Below are 17,692 nucleotides of genomic sequence, written 5' to 3'. Positions count from 1 at the left end.
TAGCAGCTGTCATTATACTATTATAAGATAGGGGAACTTTGATTTGGTAGCTCACAAGATCTTTACAATTTTTTTGTCATATAATAAAATAACCTATACAAAAACAAATGTTCTGAGCTTATTCGCTCCAAATGAGAACTTGTGCAAGCTCAATATGTATAGTGTCCACTATGCCATTCCCTCACATGTAAATACTTGTTTAGGATAGGTAGTGAAGCAGTAGTAAGAAGCCGGAAACACTGTAATCCTTGAAGTGTCGTTTATTGGTACAGTAGAGTGACAATAAAATAAACTGATGCGTTTCGGGCAATAGCCTTAGTTGCAGCTATGACTAAGGCTATTGCCGAAACGTGTCAGCTTTATTGTTTTATTGTCACTCTGATGTACCAATAAACGTCACTTCAAGGATTACAGTGTTGCTGGCTCTTCTTACTACTGTTGCATTGGAGTGTGTTGGGACACATTGAGCCTCGGCACCTGTGAGTGGACCTGGTGTATGGATTGAGTTGTCCCTGCAGAGAGCACGGTTACCTTTCTTCTTTTCCATAGGAAGTAAAGCAACAACAAAAAAAGACAGAGGTAAAATGCCTTTTAAGGCAACTTCGGGAATGCTAGAACCTCTGTCACTTTATTGCGGTTTGTTTTCCTGTTGCAGATTTTCCCTTACTTCTTGTATGGTAAAAAGTTATTTTCATAACAGAAAGCAAGAGGAAATCTCTCTAATGAAGCCCCGGGATAGCAGTAAAACCTGATGGGGTCCTAACTTTTTTCCATTCTATCCAAAAGAAAATGTTTTGGGTATATTTATGTGCAGCAGCAGTATATAAAAGCTATACTAAAGGGAAAGTATAATGCTACTCTTGCTAGGTTATGCAAAAACATGACTGCTAGGTAAGATATGTATATAAAAAAAAAAAAAAACGTGTAGCGGCTGTCAGAGGTTATTATAACAGATGAAAGGGTTACAGTACAGAAGATAATAATGATACTTGCGCTGTAATGACTGGGCAGATAATTCACTGTATCTCGGAGCCCGGCTGATAGCAGCATTCAAATCATCTAGCCAGCGTCTCATATCCACCTGAGTGCTGAATCACAAACACAAATCCTAAGTAACTGAGCATGAGCAATTGTTAATAATGCTTATATAAAGTATATTATTGGAATATTATATATTATTTTATTTTTTTTACCTGCCACTAATATTGTCACACAGATAATAAACTGTTGTATTTGTATAGCTGCCTTATCACAAAAACTAGCAGGTGCTTTCATAATAAAATCTGTAGGTTATTTCATATACTGTGAGACATTGCCATCCCGCTTGCACTTCACTAATGCAGGGCTTTACAAATCTATTTGGCAGGTTGGCTCATGCTGACCCTGTAGTATGAATTTTTTCCTCTCTTTAACAGGTATTAATTAGCCATTGTATAACCTTCAGACTGGCACAGACCTTTAGAACACTTCTTGGTAGAAAAATGCATTACATGTACAATAATACTACTACTTATACTAAACCAGAACACTGCAGAAATATATTTAACCCACAAACTGATTCCTCCACCTGACGTAAGCTAAGGGGTACTGCTGAGCAGCAGAGCAAATCAAACCAATAAATTCAGAACAAAAATCAAATGTTTTATTAACACATAATTCTACAGTGTCCATTGTTTGCCCTACTTCAAGCACATGCTCACCTGGCAGCCACTCCTATAGTTGTTTGTGCAGAGTAGATAGTAAAACAGTGAGGGACAGAACTCTGAGTGTCCTCAGCCTGTGGACAGGGACCACATAGGTACAGATAAAAGACAACATGCTAACAAGACACAGAGTGCAGAGCGAAAGAGGTAAAATAGAAGATTCAGTAATAGTGTAGTCAATGAAACACATACACTTTCAAATTTATATATAAAAAAAAAAAAAAAAGACCAGAGAGTTTGACACATATATAAAAACTATGTCTAAGTACATAAGTAATGCTGTCCATTAGTACTCACTGGAGGATCCAGTACCATCAGCTGAAATCATAGTGACAGATGTAAAGAAAAGAATGAAACATTATAATGGAAGCAAACAAAACATTTAGACGAAAAGAAGCCAAACCAAAGTATATGACCACTAATTAAAAAAACTGTCATCACATTATAAATGCAAGCAAAGGAAAGAATGAGAATAAAATCAGCCAAAACCAAAGTATATAAAACACAAAAAAAATAAAAAAAATTATATCACTATACTTGCCAGGTGTTCTGGATTTGCCAGGACAGTCTAGGCTTTGAATCAATTGTCCTGTGCTGGCTGCATCTCGGGATTGCAGCATGAAGCCCGTTGTTGCTGATCATGTTGATCTGCAGTAGTGATGAGTGACTGTTAAGGCAGCTAAGAGGTTCTGTGTGTAATCCCGCCTGGCCGCCAGCATCAGAGAAGCAACAGCAGCATGAGATATGACGTGGAACAGTGACTGCAGAGGTGGGTTGCAATGGGGTGTAAAAAAGGGTTGCTCAGATGTGTTGGAGGGAATGAAAGGTTACAGAGGGTACTGAAGGTATGGGGGGGGGGGGGTACAGAGGATTCTGGGAGGTTGAGAAGTATGGGTGAGGCAGAGGTGTGCTAGTGAGAAAAAAAAGTGTTGGGGGTACAGAGGTGTGCTGGGAGGAAGGGGTTCAAAGGTATGATTTGTTAGGAATATTTCCCCTCACTTCCAGTCTTGCTGACAACTGTTTCATCAGACAGGAAGAAAAATTTGCAACAGGGATACAGAAATCATACAGCACTGGCAAAAAGTTTGGAAAAAATGACAGAAATATAAATTTTTCTCACAAAGTTCACTACCTCAGATTTTGAGATGGCAATTTGCATATACCGTATATACTCGAGTATAAGCCGAGATTTTCAGCCTCTTTTTTGAGGCTGAAAGTGCCCCCCTCGGCTTATACTCGAGTCATCGCTGTCTGCCTGCTCGATCAGCGTGTCGAGCAGACAGACAGCGGACATTCTACCCTTCAAACGCCGCGCCTCCGCCTTCACCTGTGATAGGCGGAATACTGAATTTCCCAGCAGCCTGTGTTCCGCCTATCACGGACATCGTCTCATCCTCGTACTACGGACGAGGATGAGACGATGTCCGTGATAGGCGGAACACAGGCTGCTGGGAAATTCAGTGTTCCGCCTATCACAGGCGAAGGCGGAGGCGCGGCTTTTGAATTTTAGAATGGCCGCCGAGGCGCCGACGAAGAGCGGCGATCCTGGCAAGGCACGGGACGGAGGCAATGCAAGGCACGGCACGGGACGGGACGGAGGCAAGGCACGACACGGGACGGAGGCAAGGCACGGGACGGAGGCAAGGAGGCAAGGCACGGGACGGAGGCAAGGAGGCAAGGCACGGGACGGAGGCTCGGGACACAGGCTCGGGACACAGGTAGGCTGGACACACACACACACACACACACACACACACAGGGATGGATGGATGGAGACACACACACACACAGGGATGGATGGATACACACACACACACAGGGATGGATGGATGGATGGAGACACACACACACAGGGATGGATGGATGGAGACACACACACACAGGGATGGATGGATGGATGGAGACACACACACACAGGGATGGATGGATGGATGGATGGAGACACACACACACAGGGATGGATGGATGGATGGACACACACACACACAGGGATGGATGGATGGATGGACACACACACACACAGGGATGGATGGATGGATGGACACACACACACACAGGGATGGATGGATGGATGGACACACACACACACAGGGATGGATGGATGGATGGACACACACACACACACAGGGATGGATGGACGGACACACAGGGATGGACGGACACACAGGGATGGACGGACACACAGGGATGGACGGACACACACACAGGGATGGACAGGCATGTCTCACCCTCGGCTTATACACGAGTCAATAAGTTTGCCAGTTTTTTTGGGGGTAAATTGGGGGCCTCGGCTTATATTCGGGTCGGCCTATACTCGAGTATATACGGTACTGCAGAATGTTCCGAATAGTGATCAGATGCATTGCAATTAATTGCAAAGTCGCTCTTTGCCATGGAAATTAACTTAATACTCAAAAAAGAATTTACACTGCAAGGACCAGCTGACATGTCAGTGATTCTCTTGTTAACATGGGTGTCAGTGTTGATGAGGACAAGGCTAGAAATCACTCTGAAATGCTGATTGAGTTAGAATAACAGACTTGGAGCTTTAAAAAGAGGGTGGTGCTGAAATCATTGTTCTTCCTTTGTTAACCATGGTTACCTGTAAGGAAAGTGCACTCATCATTGCTTTGCACAAAAAGGTTCACAGGCAAGGACATTTCTGCTACTAAGATTGCACCTAAATCAACCATTAATCGGATCATCAAGAACTTCAAGGAGAGAGGTTCAATTGTTGTGAAGAAGGTTTCAGGGCGCCCAAGTCAGTCCAGCAAGCGCCAGGACCATCTTGTACAGTTGATTCAGCTTGGGCAGCACCACCAGTGCAGAGCTTGCTCAGGAATGGCGGCAGGTAATAAGGGCAGCAAAAGGAGCCACTTCTCGCCAGAAAAAACATCAAGGACAGATTGATATTCTGCAAAAGGTACAGAGATTGGACTGCCGAGGACTGGGGTAAAGAAACTTTCTCTGATAAATCCCCTTTCTGATTGTTTGGGGCTTCCGGAAAAGAGAAGAAAAAGTGAGCGCTACCATCAGTCCTGTGTCATGCCAACAGTAAAGCATCCCAAGAACATTTATGCGTGGGATTGCTTCTCGGCCAAGGGAGTGGACTCACTCAAAGTTTTGCCTAAGAACACAGTTATGAATAAAAAATGGTACAAACACATTCTCCGACAGCAACTTCTCCCAACTATCCAAGAACAGTTTGGTGAGGAACAATGCTTTTTCCAGCATGATGGAGCAACTTGCCATAAGGCAAAAGTGATAACTAAATGGCTTAGGGAACAAAACATCAACATTTTGGTCCATGGTCAAGAAACTCTCTAGACCTTAATCCCATTGAGAACTTGTGGTCAATCCTCAAGAGGCAGGTGAACGAAAAACCCCACAAATTCTGATAAATGCCAAGCATTGATTATGCAAGAATGGGCTGCCATCAGTCAGGATGTGGCCCAGAAGTTGACTAACTGCATGCCAGGGCGAATTGCAGAGGTCTTGAAAACGAAGGGTCAACACTGCAAATAGTGGCTCTAATAAACGTAATGTAATTGTCAATAAAAGCCTTTGACACTTATGAAATGCTTGCACTTATACTTCAGTATACCATAGTAGCATCTAACAAAAAGATCTAAAAACACTGAAACAGCAGACTTTGTAAAAATGTATATTTGTGTCCTTCTCAAAACTTTTTGCCAGGGCTGTATGTTGTCAGCAGAACAAGAAAGGAGGGGAAATCTCTGTAATAGATCCCTGGATAGCACTATAAACCTGACCAGAGTTCCCTTCCTTATCCAGAAATTAAAGTATATTTTCTGGTAACAAATAGGAGTGGACGCAGGCTTGTTCGGAAATAAGTCTGAACTCACTTGAGCTTCCCTGTCAGGAAGCGGCCACTGCAGATAGCCAATTATAAGCAGCTCAGGCATAATTTCCTCCCTGCCTTGCAGTTATACACCCCATTTGTGTACATTCGGATGCGGGGGGGATTGCCTGGGCTCAGTGGCAGCTGGTAGTGAAAATTTTTTTTGGGGGGGGGGCAGCAAACAGTGCACTCATAGGCAAACACCCCCTTAGTCGGGTGACCCCCACTACCACCCTCCTGATCCGGTCTGGTCATCCGGAGCACTTACTCCATCTATGGAGGGCAGCACTTAACCCGGGTGATAGGCGTGGTGGGCATCACGGGCAGCTTCCGTATCCTCCCTCCTTGGTAGCCAATCTGAATGCTTCTCTTTTCGCCCAAATCGGGAAACGGGTCTCAGACCCTGTGACAGACCTAGCGGGGACAGGGGCTTTTTTCCTGAGCAGCCAGGTGGGCATCACGGGAAGCTTCCCTTTCCCCTGCACTCCTCCATGGGCATCACGGCAGCTTCTGTATCCTCCCTCCTTGGTAGCCAATCAGAATGCTTCTCTTTTCGGCTAAGTTGAGAAACAGATCTCAGACCTTGTGACAGACCTAGCCGGGACAGGGACTTTTTTCCTGAGCAGCCAGGAGGAGAATCAGTGTGAAAATAGCGAATGTTCATTCGCTATTATCACACAACTGGGTGGGCTTGGTTTACAGTGCTCTGCACCCAGAGCTTGACCTATTTTGAAGCTTTTTAGAGCCTCTGGCTCTAATCACGTGCTTCAAAGAAACATCCTCCTCTCCCCCATTGGAATCCATGCATCTGGCATTCTTCATGGGGCTAGATGCATGGATAAGGGTTGCGCCCGTGCGCCCCTAATGGATGGGCCGCCCCTGCCTGGGCATCCTGTGGCATGTGTGTGCTGTGCGTATAATGAATAGGTTCAGATTCTACTTAATAATGTCCCTTTAAATTCTAAACCTGAGCATGCACTTATACAGCAGGTACTGTGTATTATATGCAGGGCCATTAGGTTACTTAAAGAGGTGGTCCACCTAAAAAAAAAAAAATATTAAAAGCCAGCTGCTACAAATACTGCAGCTGCTGACTTAATAAATGGACACTTACCTGTCCCAGGGTCCAGCGATTTCGGCAGCTGAAGCCGATCAATTGCTCGGCTCTCAGCAGCTGCCGCCATCCTCGGTGAGGGAGTCAGAAAGTGAAGCGTTGCGGCTTCACTTCCCGGTTCCCTAATGTGCATGCGCGAGTTGCACTGCACGTCTTAACTGGTCCCCACAATCTCCTGGGACCCGTGTGTGTCCCAGTAGACAGTGCGGTGGGGCGGGAAGAGGCATAGACTCCCCTGGGAGTTCAAATGGGCTCTGGCACCCATCCTGCATGCAGGAACCCTTCGTTTTTGTGCTTACACTTGTCCCAGGCTGCGTGCAGGCAACCTATAGAGGAGGATGCATTTGACATGCGGGCAGGAGTGGAAGCATGGATCAGAATACGGTCTGCATTCAGATCCACGTAGGCACTCCTGCCTGCATGTCAAATTGCCGTTTCTGAGCAGCTGCTACATCTACCTCTATAGGCTTCCCACACACAGCTCGGGGTAGATGCAAGCACAATAAAAAAGAAAAAAAAAAAACGTAGGACAGGTGTCAGTGCCCGTCTAAACAAAGCCTTACTATCAAAGTTTTGTTTTTGTGTATTTTTGTTTTTCTTTAGCCTTATAACTACAGCTTTCTCACATATGTTTACATTAAAGGTATGGTATTAGGTGCCTCTTGTAGAACCATGGCCATATAAAAACAAAAGCCACGCCCCCATTTAAGGTATGTCCGCCTAAAATGGCTTGCTGAACACACTGAAAAAAGGTGTCCCTGGAAATTTTCTTTTTTAAAAGTTTGCAGCTATGCATCACACAAAACCTAATACTTAGTTCATTTTGCTAAAAGAAATTGCTATTTTTTACATACTGAATTAAATACATTTAACCCTCCCCAAGTATACTCCATCTACACCAGAATCCATTGCAGGGGACACGTGGGACAACAGCATGCTGCAACAATGGGCCATTGCTGGCAGATACATTTAATTATATTTTTATGGGGAAATAAAAAAAACAAATGTGCTTGGTGTCTGAGCAGAGCATTATGAATGACACCCATAACAAGGGATGTACAATGACAACAAACACTGATGTAGTTATGATTCCCTTGCGTCTATTGTTTTTGCTAACCAGATATGAACTAGAAACAATAGTGATTTTATTTTCTTACCCAACAGTTGGAGGTTGCATGGAATATGATTAGGTTAAAATACTGCTCACAAAAGCACAACGTATTCCACAAATACACACAGACCAGTATTTAAAGGGACACTATCAATATATAAAGTTGGAACAAATACAGCATCATAAAATAATACAGCCCGAAGAGGGATCATTTTTTTTTTTCATTCAACCAGCGTGTTGAATGAAAAAAAAACAAAAAAGAAAAAAAAAAAAAAAACGGACTCCTCAATTCCCCTATCCACACACTCGATAGGAATGCTTCCCGCTGACCTATTGTATTCGGACAGTGGGGAGACTTCCCCATAGCCAGCTATAGCCAGTGGGTGCTAATCAAGCAGGGAAAATCTGACAGGGTGGCTGGACAGAAGTCAATTATTGGAATGACTTCTGTACAACCTCCCTGTCCATATATGGATTGAAATGTGCCCAATCCCCCTGAACAGGTGGAATTGATCCATGTATGGCTAGCTTAAGATGATAATCGTATTCGCCCCATACCTGGCATCCATCCTCTGCTATCTTGTAGAGCCAGTAGGTGTGTTAGATGGTTGAATTTTCCTGCTGTTGCGCCAATGTTACGTTACTAGTGAGCTCATGCAGTCCTGAAGGGACATACTAGTGACATAATTCTATAGATTTTAGTCTACAAAAGGCCTTACGTCCAAGGCTTTATCAACACTGTGCTCTTTTGGACACCTTTTCTCCTTGCAGGAGAAAAGCAGCTTAAAAAAAAAAAAAAAAAATAAATAAAAATAAAAACTTGGCAAAAGCTGCATTTTTCACAAGAATTTATGTACGGTTGGCGCTAATGCACGATACTGGTCAGAATATTATTTTATTCTGGCCATTAGAATGCAATAATGCACAAACGTGCATAAACTTGCACTTTTATGTGCACTTATGCACATTTGTTTTCTGCCCACATACTCATCTCTGAACATGTAAGTGATTTTGTTTTTTTTCCTGTCTCTAAATGCCTATGTGTGCATGGACACATATGGGTTGATCTGCTAAAACTGGAGTGCGCAAAATCTGGTTCAGCTCTACACAAACTAATCCGCTTCCAGGTTTTTTTTTTTTTTTTTTTGTCAGAGCTTAATTGGACAAGCTGAGGTTAGAAGCTGATTGGCTATTATTCACAGCTGCACCAAATTTTGCACTCAAATTAGTATTCAAGTGCCTGTAAAACAGGAGTTTTGTTAGCAGCAGTGTGCATGAGATGCCGCCCCCCTCCCGCGGCCTCCGCCACTTACCGGAGCCGTCGGTAGCGGCAGAGGCGATCGGGTCCTTTCCACTGCTGGGTATGGAGACGAGTGAGGGTAAGATGGCCCCCACTCGCCTCTATACCATAGGAGGGTGGAAGTGACGTCAAAACGTCACTTCCGCCCATACCTCTTAAAAGGTACATTTTATGTCATTTTTTCAAATGATATATATTATTATTTTTTTTATTGCATTAAGTTATTAAGTCCAAATATGAGATCTGAGGACTTTTTGACCCCAGATCTCATATTTTTTTTTACAAACAACGTGGTGGTTTATTGAGAATGTAACATACAAAAAAGAAACTGTACAGACATTGGTCAATACAAAGATCGCGACAGCGGGAGACTTAAAAAAAATGCATCCTGTGTGGCAAGGGGGGCGCGCAGGTCCCCAATACATCAATATGAGCAAAATACTGAAAGAAACACATAAAAACAGAAACGAAAGTATACATAAGCAGCAGGGGGAACGGGTCCATAAGGCGAATCCAAGGGGACATTACATCAGGGGAACATAGATTTCACCAGAGCAATATTCTCATTGCGCAGTGCAGTGCCGACCCCCTTTAGTCCAATTACGCAGGGTCACCTAGCCCTTGTGAGGGAAGCTCATTGCAAGTGGCGGCCTCATTCAACCATGTGTCCCAGATTTTAGCATACTTAGAGTGACAACCCCTATGGGCATATAGTTCTTTCTTGTACGGGAGTACCTGATTGATCGCAGCCACCCATTCCTGAAACGTGGGGGGCTGGACTTGTAGCCATTTTCTCGCCACCAGTAACCTAGCCATAAATAAAGATTCATGTAAAAATATCTTGTGGTACTTGTCCGAGTCTGGATCAGGGAAAACCCCCAAAAGGCACTGTTTGGGGCATAGTGTCAGAGGTGACCCCATCTTGTCGTGGATAAATCTAACAATTTGAGACCAGAAACATTGAATCACCGGGCAAGACCACAGGATATGAAAAAAGGTGCTTTGTAGGCTACCACACCTGGGGCAGAGGGGGCTGTAATCTGGTTTATATTTAGCAATACGCATCGGGGTCAAGTACGTTCTATGTAGAATATTCAGGTGGGTGAACCAGTCCGAGAGTCTAGGTGAGACCTTTTTACCAGCATCCAGGGCATCTTCCCATTCATCATCCTCAAATCCCCCAACATCCTCCAACCACCTCCCCTTAAGGGCCTCTGACAGTACAATCGCCGGGGGTCGAGTCAAAAGATTGTATATGCTAGAGATCAGTTTACGTGGGTCTTGCCCCAAGAGCACATCCACCACCGCCAGGCCCTCCACCCCGGGTGGGGACTGCCCAAATTGTGCCTGAAGAGCATGGCGAAGCTGGAGGTACCTGTAGAGCATGGAGTTCGAGAGCGCAAATTCTTCCTTAAGTTCTTGAAACGATTTCAGCACCCGGCCTCGGTATAAGTCGGAGAGAAATCTAACCCCATGCGTGAGCCAGACCGAGTATCCCGGAAGCAGGCGCAATTCGCCCAAGCCGGGGTTATCCCAAAGTGGGGTGTGGGAGTGGGTCTCAGGAAAAGCCAGCTTTCTACCCACCACCTCCCAAATCCTGCAATGTGCATAAAGGAGTCCTCTGCGACCTCCCCGGATGTCCGCCGAGGCGCAGGCTTTAAAGAGCATTTGGAAGGGATGGGTGATCAAGTGTCCACGCCTGGGGCAAACAAATGCTAAATACCTATCCCTGTCCTGTTTGTCCAGGTGGAAAAAGTGGGACACCTGGGCCGCCAGGTAATACAGGGCGAAGTCCGGCAGGGCCGCCCCTCCCAGATCCCCAGGACACTTCAACACTTGCCACGATAATTTGTGTCGCTGCGAGCCCCAAACAAAGGAATTTAGCAAGGCTTCTATGGATTTAAACAGCCGCAGGGGTAAATAAACAGGGGAGTGCCAAAATGCGTATAAAAACCCCGGTAAAATAATCATTTTTACTAGGTTTATTCGACCCAGAACACCCAGAGGAAGCTTGGCCCACGTCTTAATTTTGACCTTCATGGAAGCTACCAAGGGATCTATGTTTAGCCTAATGTAATCCTCGGGGGATCTGGTGACATAGACACCTAAATATTTTATCGTACTTACCCGCAGGAGGGGGGCAGAGGCCTCAACTTCGGAGGGGACACCCAGATCCACGGGCAAAATTTGGGATTTCTCCCAGTTAATTTTAAGCCCCGAGTGAGCTCCAAACAACTGGATCGTCTCAAGGAGGGAGGGGCCTGTATCCGCCAGATACAGCAGCATATCATCTGCATACAGGCTAATCCTCTCCTCCAGGCTGTCACACTCAAGCACCCGGATATCAGGGTGCCCCCTGAGAGCCGCCGCCAGCGGCTCCACCGCTATAGCATATAGCAATGGGGATAGGGGGCAGCCCTGCCTAGTACCCCGAGAGAGAGGGAAAGGGGACGACACCCGCCCATTAACCAAGATCCTGGCACAAGGGCCGCTATACAGGAGGCGTATCCATTTAATAAAACGGGGTCCGAAGCCAAAGCGCTGTAAACAGCTCCACAAATACCTCCACTCCACTGAATCGAACGCTTTGGCTGCGTCCAAAGAAATCACCGCTCTAGCCCCCACCTGGTCATGCTGCGCCTGCAGGTTCATGTGAAGCCTTCGCAAATTATAAGCCGTATTTTTGGAAGGCATGAACCCCGTCTGGTCTGGATGGATCAGGTCCAGGATAACCGCATTCAGACGGATAGCCAGGACCTTGGCCAGGATCTTGATGTCTAGCTGAAGTAGGGAAATAGGCCTATAGGACTCGGGGAATTCCAAATTCTTCCCAGGTTTGGGGATGAGGACTATGTAAGCCTCACGCATTGAGGGAGGGAGAGAATCCGACTCAAATATATGAGAAAACAGTTCATGCAGCCTAGGAGTCAGGAAATCAGTATATTTTAGATAAAATTCAAGGGGAGCCCATCCGACCCAGGAGCTTTGGACAAATTTAGCGAGGACATCGCCTCCGCGATCTCCTCGGTGGTAATAGGGGCCTCCAGGAGCGCTATCTGAGCTAGCGTAAGCAAGGCCATTCGAGATTCTCGAGCAGCCCGTCCACCCCGTCCCCAGCGTTAGAGGCTGTCGAGAGGTATAGTGATGCATAAAATGCTCTAAACTCCTCAGCTACCGCGTCGGGGTCAGAAATCAGCACTCCATCAGAGCCACGTAGGGAGACTACCATGGGGGGCCACTGGTCCATATGCGCCAAGTAGGCCAGCAGGCGACCAGCCCGCTCGCCACATTCATACACCCTTTGCCTGATGTGGAATACATTCCTCTCCGCCCGCTCTATATGCAAACTATTCACCACTCTAGATTGTAGTTTGAGAAAATCAGCCTTACTCGGGGAAGGGTCTCCCACAAACTCCTGCTCAGCAACAGACAGTTGGTGTTCCGCCTGAAGCAACGCCTCGGCAGACGATCGGCGATATTGCGAAATTTGGCGGGCCATGTACAGCCGAGCATGTGCCTTGAACGAGTCCCATACCAGCGTAAAAGGGGCCGTACCGCGGTTCATATCGAAAAACAGTTCCCATTCCGACCCCGCGTCCTCCAATCCGGGGGTCACCCCCAACCAGAAAGGATTCAATTTCCAGGAATAGGATTGTGGAGGGCCCGGGAGGCGCAGCACGACCCAGTACGGGGCGTGATCCGAGAGCACGCGCGGGTTAAACCCCACCTCCCCCAAATATGGGAGAAGAGGGCGTGAAATAAAAATAAAGTCAATCCGAGACATAGTGGAATGCGACGCCGAAAAACAGGAGTATTGTTTGCCCGTGGGGAAACTATGTCGCCAGGTGTCCACCAGCGCAAGCTCCAGGAAAAACCTGCCAAACCTAGTAAGCCCCGGTGACAGCGCGGGAGGGGGAGTCAACACAAGCCTGTCTAGATCTCTATGTGCGACATTGTTGAAGTCCCCCAGCCACACCGCCGGGACAGTAGGGAATTGGGACATGAACGCCAAGCCCTCATTTAGTACAGTAAACTGAAAAGGGGGAGGGATATAAATAGCTAAAAGAAGAAGTTCCTTACCATTAATGCGGGCATGTAAAAATAGAAACCGCCCCTCAGGATCAGATTTAAGCAGGATAAGTAAAAATTGCACAGACTTGGACACCAGGAGCGCTACACCCCTGGAGTTAGTAGAGAACGGGGCCTGGTATACCCAGCCCACCCATGGTTTTTTAAGCGTCAGCAGCAGGTGGCCAGTAAGATGAGTCTCCACCAGGACCACTATGTCTGCTTTTTGAGCTTTGAGATAGGTCAGGACCGCACTGCGCTTCTGCTTCGCCCTGATCCCCCTAACATTCCAAGTGAGACATTTCAAACTGCCCATTACAGAGATCTCTTAGATATGCTAGAATGGAAGAGCCTGCACCCCCACCCGCCACCCACAACACAGAAAGAAATCAACAGGATTCCCATCCCACTGTCACAAAGATACACCGACCAACATGCAATTCTTATACATTGGCACAGCCCATACCACCATAGAAAACTTAAAAAACTAAACATTGATAGAAATATAATGTAACATACACCGGGCCGTGCGGCGCGACCCCGGCCCGACCAAAAGGCCAAAGCCAGGGCCCGACACCGCCCGGCCCGGGGAAACCAGGCTTGAAACTCGAGCCCGCAAACCTGCGGCTCACGGGACCCTGGGTAGGCCCCATTAGAACATAAACCTAATGTGACGGTTATACTCTGAAGATCGAGCAACACCGTGAGGAGCATGGTCACCGGGTGCATCCACGGATGGTCAAAAAGCCGCGGAGTGCAATATGCAGGCCAACGACCCGCGACCGTCCGGGGTACCATAACAGTTCAGAGTCCGCTGGAAAAACAGAAATCAGTCAGTAGGCAAACAAATGGTGGAACATCTTAGGCAGGAACACAATCAAGCCTGGAAAGTAGCGGCTTTAGCAATAAGGAGACGGTAAAGGGCGGGGAGGGGGGGCCAGGGGGGAGAAGGGGCTCAGGAGAGAGAGAATCGGGGAAGGATATCAGGAGTTTGGGATGGGATCCGGGGTGAGGAGATCTCCATACTGTCAGCAAAAAAAAGCGTCCGGGCCAGGTCATCATGCCACCGCGTTCAGCGGGGCGGCGAGAAAGTACAGTACCTTGCCAAAAAGCACATGCAGTCCGGGAAGCAGGATCTAGTTCGCCTCATACCTCTATGGTCCCATCAAACAGATCGTCCCGACATCCGATAGCAGCACGAAGGTCTAAGCTGCCTCCCGCTGCGGTGCCGCTCTGTTCTCCAGCCAGCCGAACACCGCCTCCGGGGTATCAAAAAAGTGAGCCCTGTCCTCTCCCGCGACCCGGAGACGGGCTGGAAAAAGCATGGCATAAGAGTAGTGATGTATGCGCAGCTGGCGCTTAGCTTCAGCGAAGAGCGCTCTCTTCTTTTGAACCTCCGCCGAGAAATCCGGGAAAACCTTGATCTCGGTGTTGTGGTAGGGGATATTGCCCTTCAGTCGCGTCAGGCGCAGGACAGCATCCCTGTCCCGAAAGTTTAAAAATTTTGCAATAAAAGTCCTGGGGGAAACCCCCTGCGGGGGAGGCTTTGCGGGCATGCGATGGGCCCTTTCCACCGCAAAGGATGAGGAGAACTCCCCACGGCCAAAGGAGGAGGTCAGCAACTGTTCAAGAAATGCGGGAGGATCGTTGCCCTCCACGCTCTCAGGTAGGCCGACAAAGCATAGATTACACCGTCGCAATCGGTTCTCCATATCGTCTTGCTTCGCCAGGACCGTGGAAAGCTGGTGTTGCAGGCGCTCAGTAATCGTCTGAAGCGGGGGCAGGTCGTCCTCCACGCGGCTGATTCGGGTCTCCGTCTCAGTCACCCGGTCCCGCAGCTTCTGCACATCTTGCCGGAGGAGAGAAACGTCCACCTTTACCTCCTCTATTTTCCCCATGAGAGCGCTCTTGCAGTCCAGGATGGCTTCCAGAACTCGAGCATCAGGGTCAGGCGCGGCAGAGGAGGAGGGGGGAGACGCACCATCAGCGGCCATGTTGCCCTTCTCCGCGTGGCGGAATTTAGCCAGTTTAGCCGCCGCTTCCAGCTTCGCTTTAGAGGGAGACATGTCCCCTGCGTGCCCGGGATATTCAGGGTTCCGCAATAGCTTAAATAAGAGCGAGAAATAGCCTCAGGATAATAGTAAACGGATAGAAATCCAGCGGAGCTCACTCACAACGCTCCTCACGCCATGCCGGTCCAGGCCACGCCCCCCAGATCTCATATTTAAGTGGACCTGTCATGCTTTTTCTATTACGAGGGATGTTTACATTCCTTGTAATCGGTATAAAAGTGATCCATTTATTTATTTTTTTAAAAGTGTAAAAATAAATAAAATCAATTAAAATAAATAAGAAAAAATAAAATAAAAAGATTTTTTAAAACACCCCGTCCCGACGAGCTCACGCACAGAAGCGAGCACATATGTGAGTAGTGCCCGCATATGAAAAGGGCGGTCAAACCACACATGTGAGTCATCGCCGCGATCGGTAGAGCGAGAGAAATAATTCTAGCCCTAGACCTCCTCTGTAACGCAAAACATGCAACCTGTAGAATTTTTAAAATGTCGCTTATGGAGATTTTTGAGTGTAAAAGTTTTACGCTATTCCATGCAATTTTGAAGCATGACATGTTGGGTATCAATTTACTCGGTGTAACATTATCTTTCACAATATAAAAAAAAAAAATTTTAGCTAATTTTATTGTTGCCTTCTTTTTTTATTCAAAAAAGTGCATTTTTCCAAAAGTGCGCTTGTAAGACTGCTGCGCAAATACGTTGTGAAAAAAAAGTATTACAATGACTGCCATTTTATTCTCTAGGGTGTTAGCAAAAAAAAATGTTTTAAACATTTAAACACCAAATCTAAAAAAGAGGCCTGGTCCTTAAGTGGTTAAAGTCCAGCGTATCATGCCGGAACTTCAGAGCCCCTTGCCAGAACGTCATCACAGTTTCGGCTACTCAAAGCGCCGGAGCCCGCGAACCCAGAAGAAATGCAGAGGGAACATGTCATGACTGGGGGATGCTTTTATGTTGCAGGTTTTTTTTTCAGTGGTTTACTACCACTTTAAGACCCACTTCCTGATTAGCCAGGAAGAGAAGCAGGAAGACATTAGCAAATATTAATTTGCTATTGTGACACAACGGGGTGGGCTCAGGGCCTAGTGTTCTGCGCCGCCCCAAGCCCACCCTTTTTTGAAGCCAGTTAGAGCCTCAGGCTCTAATCGTGTGCCTAGAAAAAAAAAACATTGAAATCCACGTGTCCGGCCCCCTGCAAGTAGATAAGGGTCTGGGCACACGGATTAGGGGGGGGCACCCCTGCGCCCCTAATGGAGTGACCGCCACTGCTTCAAGGACCCTGGAAAAGAATTTTCTGTGCAATATTCACCCACAATTTACCAATAGCGAGCACCTGAAGCTTCTTTCCATATAATATTGACCATCTTTAAACTAAGCAGTCAAAGTGCTTTTTTTGGGGCAAAACATCACAGACCACATTCACATTCTTATATAACCAGATGGCGCTCCCCATTAGCGGTCCAGAGACACCTAGCTCACTTGGTTACTCCACTCATAAAGGCATAAAAATAAACAGCCTCATGGTGCAGTATAAAAACCAGGGATTTATGGAATTAAAATAGTCACTCACATTACAACGATTAGGATATGCATATTAAAAAGCTCCAAATCGGACTACTGGAAGACTTGCCGTGGTCTGTTGCATAATTATAATACAGGATTTATATCGTACTGAGACGAGCATGGGGGGAGGTGATAAAGGAGCTTGAGAGCAGGAGGTCTTGAGAGGAGAGGACAGTTTGGGTGCTTGGGGCAGAGTTGTTTGTGTGATGTTGTTAGTATTTTTAATGTAATTCTCTAGACAATCAGAAGCCAGTGTAGGGATTGGCAGAGAGGGGTGGCAGACGCTTAGTGGTTGGTACGATATGACAGCATAGGTCACGTAGACTCCACCCTACGTGTTCCGTCATATGGCGACATCCTCAGGAGTTTGATGAGTGAATATTGTACAGAAGATTCCTTTCCAGGCACTTTAAAGGTGTTCACACTTTTCTGTTTTCTAAACTTGGGACTTTTTTTTGGACGGATTAATGAAAGTCAATAACTGATTTGTAGGAGCACAGATTTGTTTCATCTTTTTAGCGCTGTACTTTTATATTGGTTTATTTTTTCTATTTGTTGTCAAATTGTGCCAGCTACAGTCTTTGGTTTGGGTGGTCTAAGCACAGGCATTATTAAATTGAGCATTGGCGCTAAAGCCTAAATGGTGTACTAAAAATGCTAATACTCTGCAAATTACATGAAATGAAGCCCAATGTGGGAATTTCACAAATACACTATATACGTGATATTAAAAATATATGTGAATGAAAATGTGTATCCGTTATCTTACAAAACAACCATGCACAAGTGTGGTAAAAAATACAACTAATCTATCACAACTAAAAATATAGGTGCTTTGGTAAAAAGTGCTTTTGCTCACATATATGAGCCAATACTTATACTCTAAAAAGTGACAA

The 17,692-nt window shown here is 46.3% G+C and overlaps 1 protein-coding gene across 1 annotated transcript in view; it reads right to left on the bottom strand.

The window, feature by feature from the left end:
- FARP2 (FERM, ARH/RhoGEF and pleckstrin domain protein 2) overlaps positions 1–17,692 on the bottom strand; it is a 205,809-nt gene that overhangs the window by 16,767 nt on the left and 171,350 nt on the right. The window contains exons 22-24 of the mRNA XM_077488426.1: positions 2,001–2,021; positions 1,701–1,777; positions 994–1,088 (exon numbers count right to left, since the gene is read on the bottom strand). Of these exons, the coding sequence (XP_077344552.1) occupies positions 994–1,088; positions 1,701–1,777; positions 2,001–2,021 (193 nt within the window). The remainder of the gene's footprint in view (positions 1–993; positions 1,089–1,700; positions 1,778–2,000; positions 2,022–17,692) is intronic.

The sequence above is a fragment of the Lithobates pipiens genome, unplaced genomic scaffold (genome assembly GCF_037356315.1).
Source record: "Lithobates pipiens isolate NorthernLeopardFrog02 unplaced genomic scaffold, aLitPip1_a1.2 Scaffold_18, whole genome shotgun sequence".
Lineage (NCBI taxonomy): Eukaryota > Metazoa > Chordata > Amphibia > Anura > Ranidae > Lithobates > Lithobates pipiens.
Note: the sequence above shows the minus strand (reverse complement) of the source record. Positions and strands in the feature narration are given on the sequence as shown.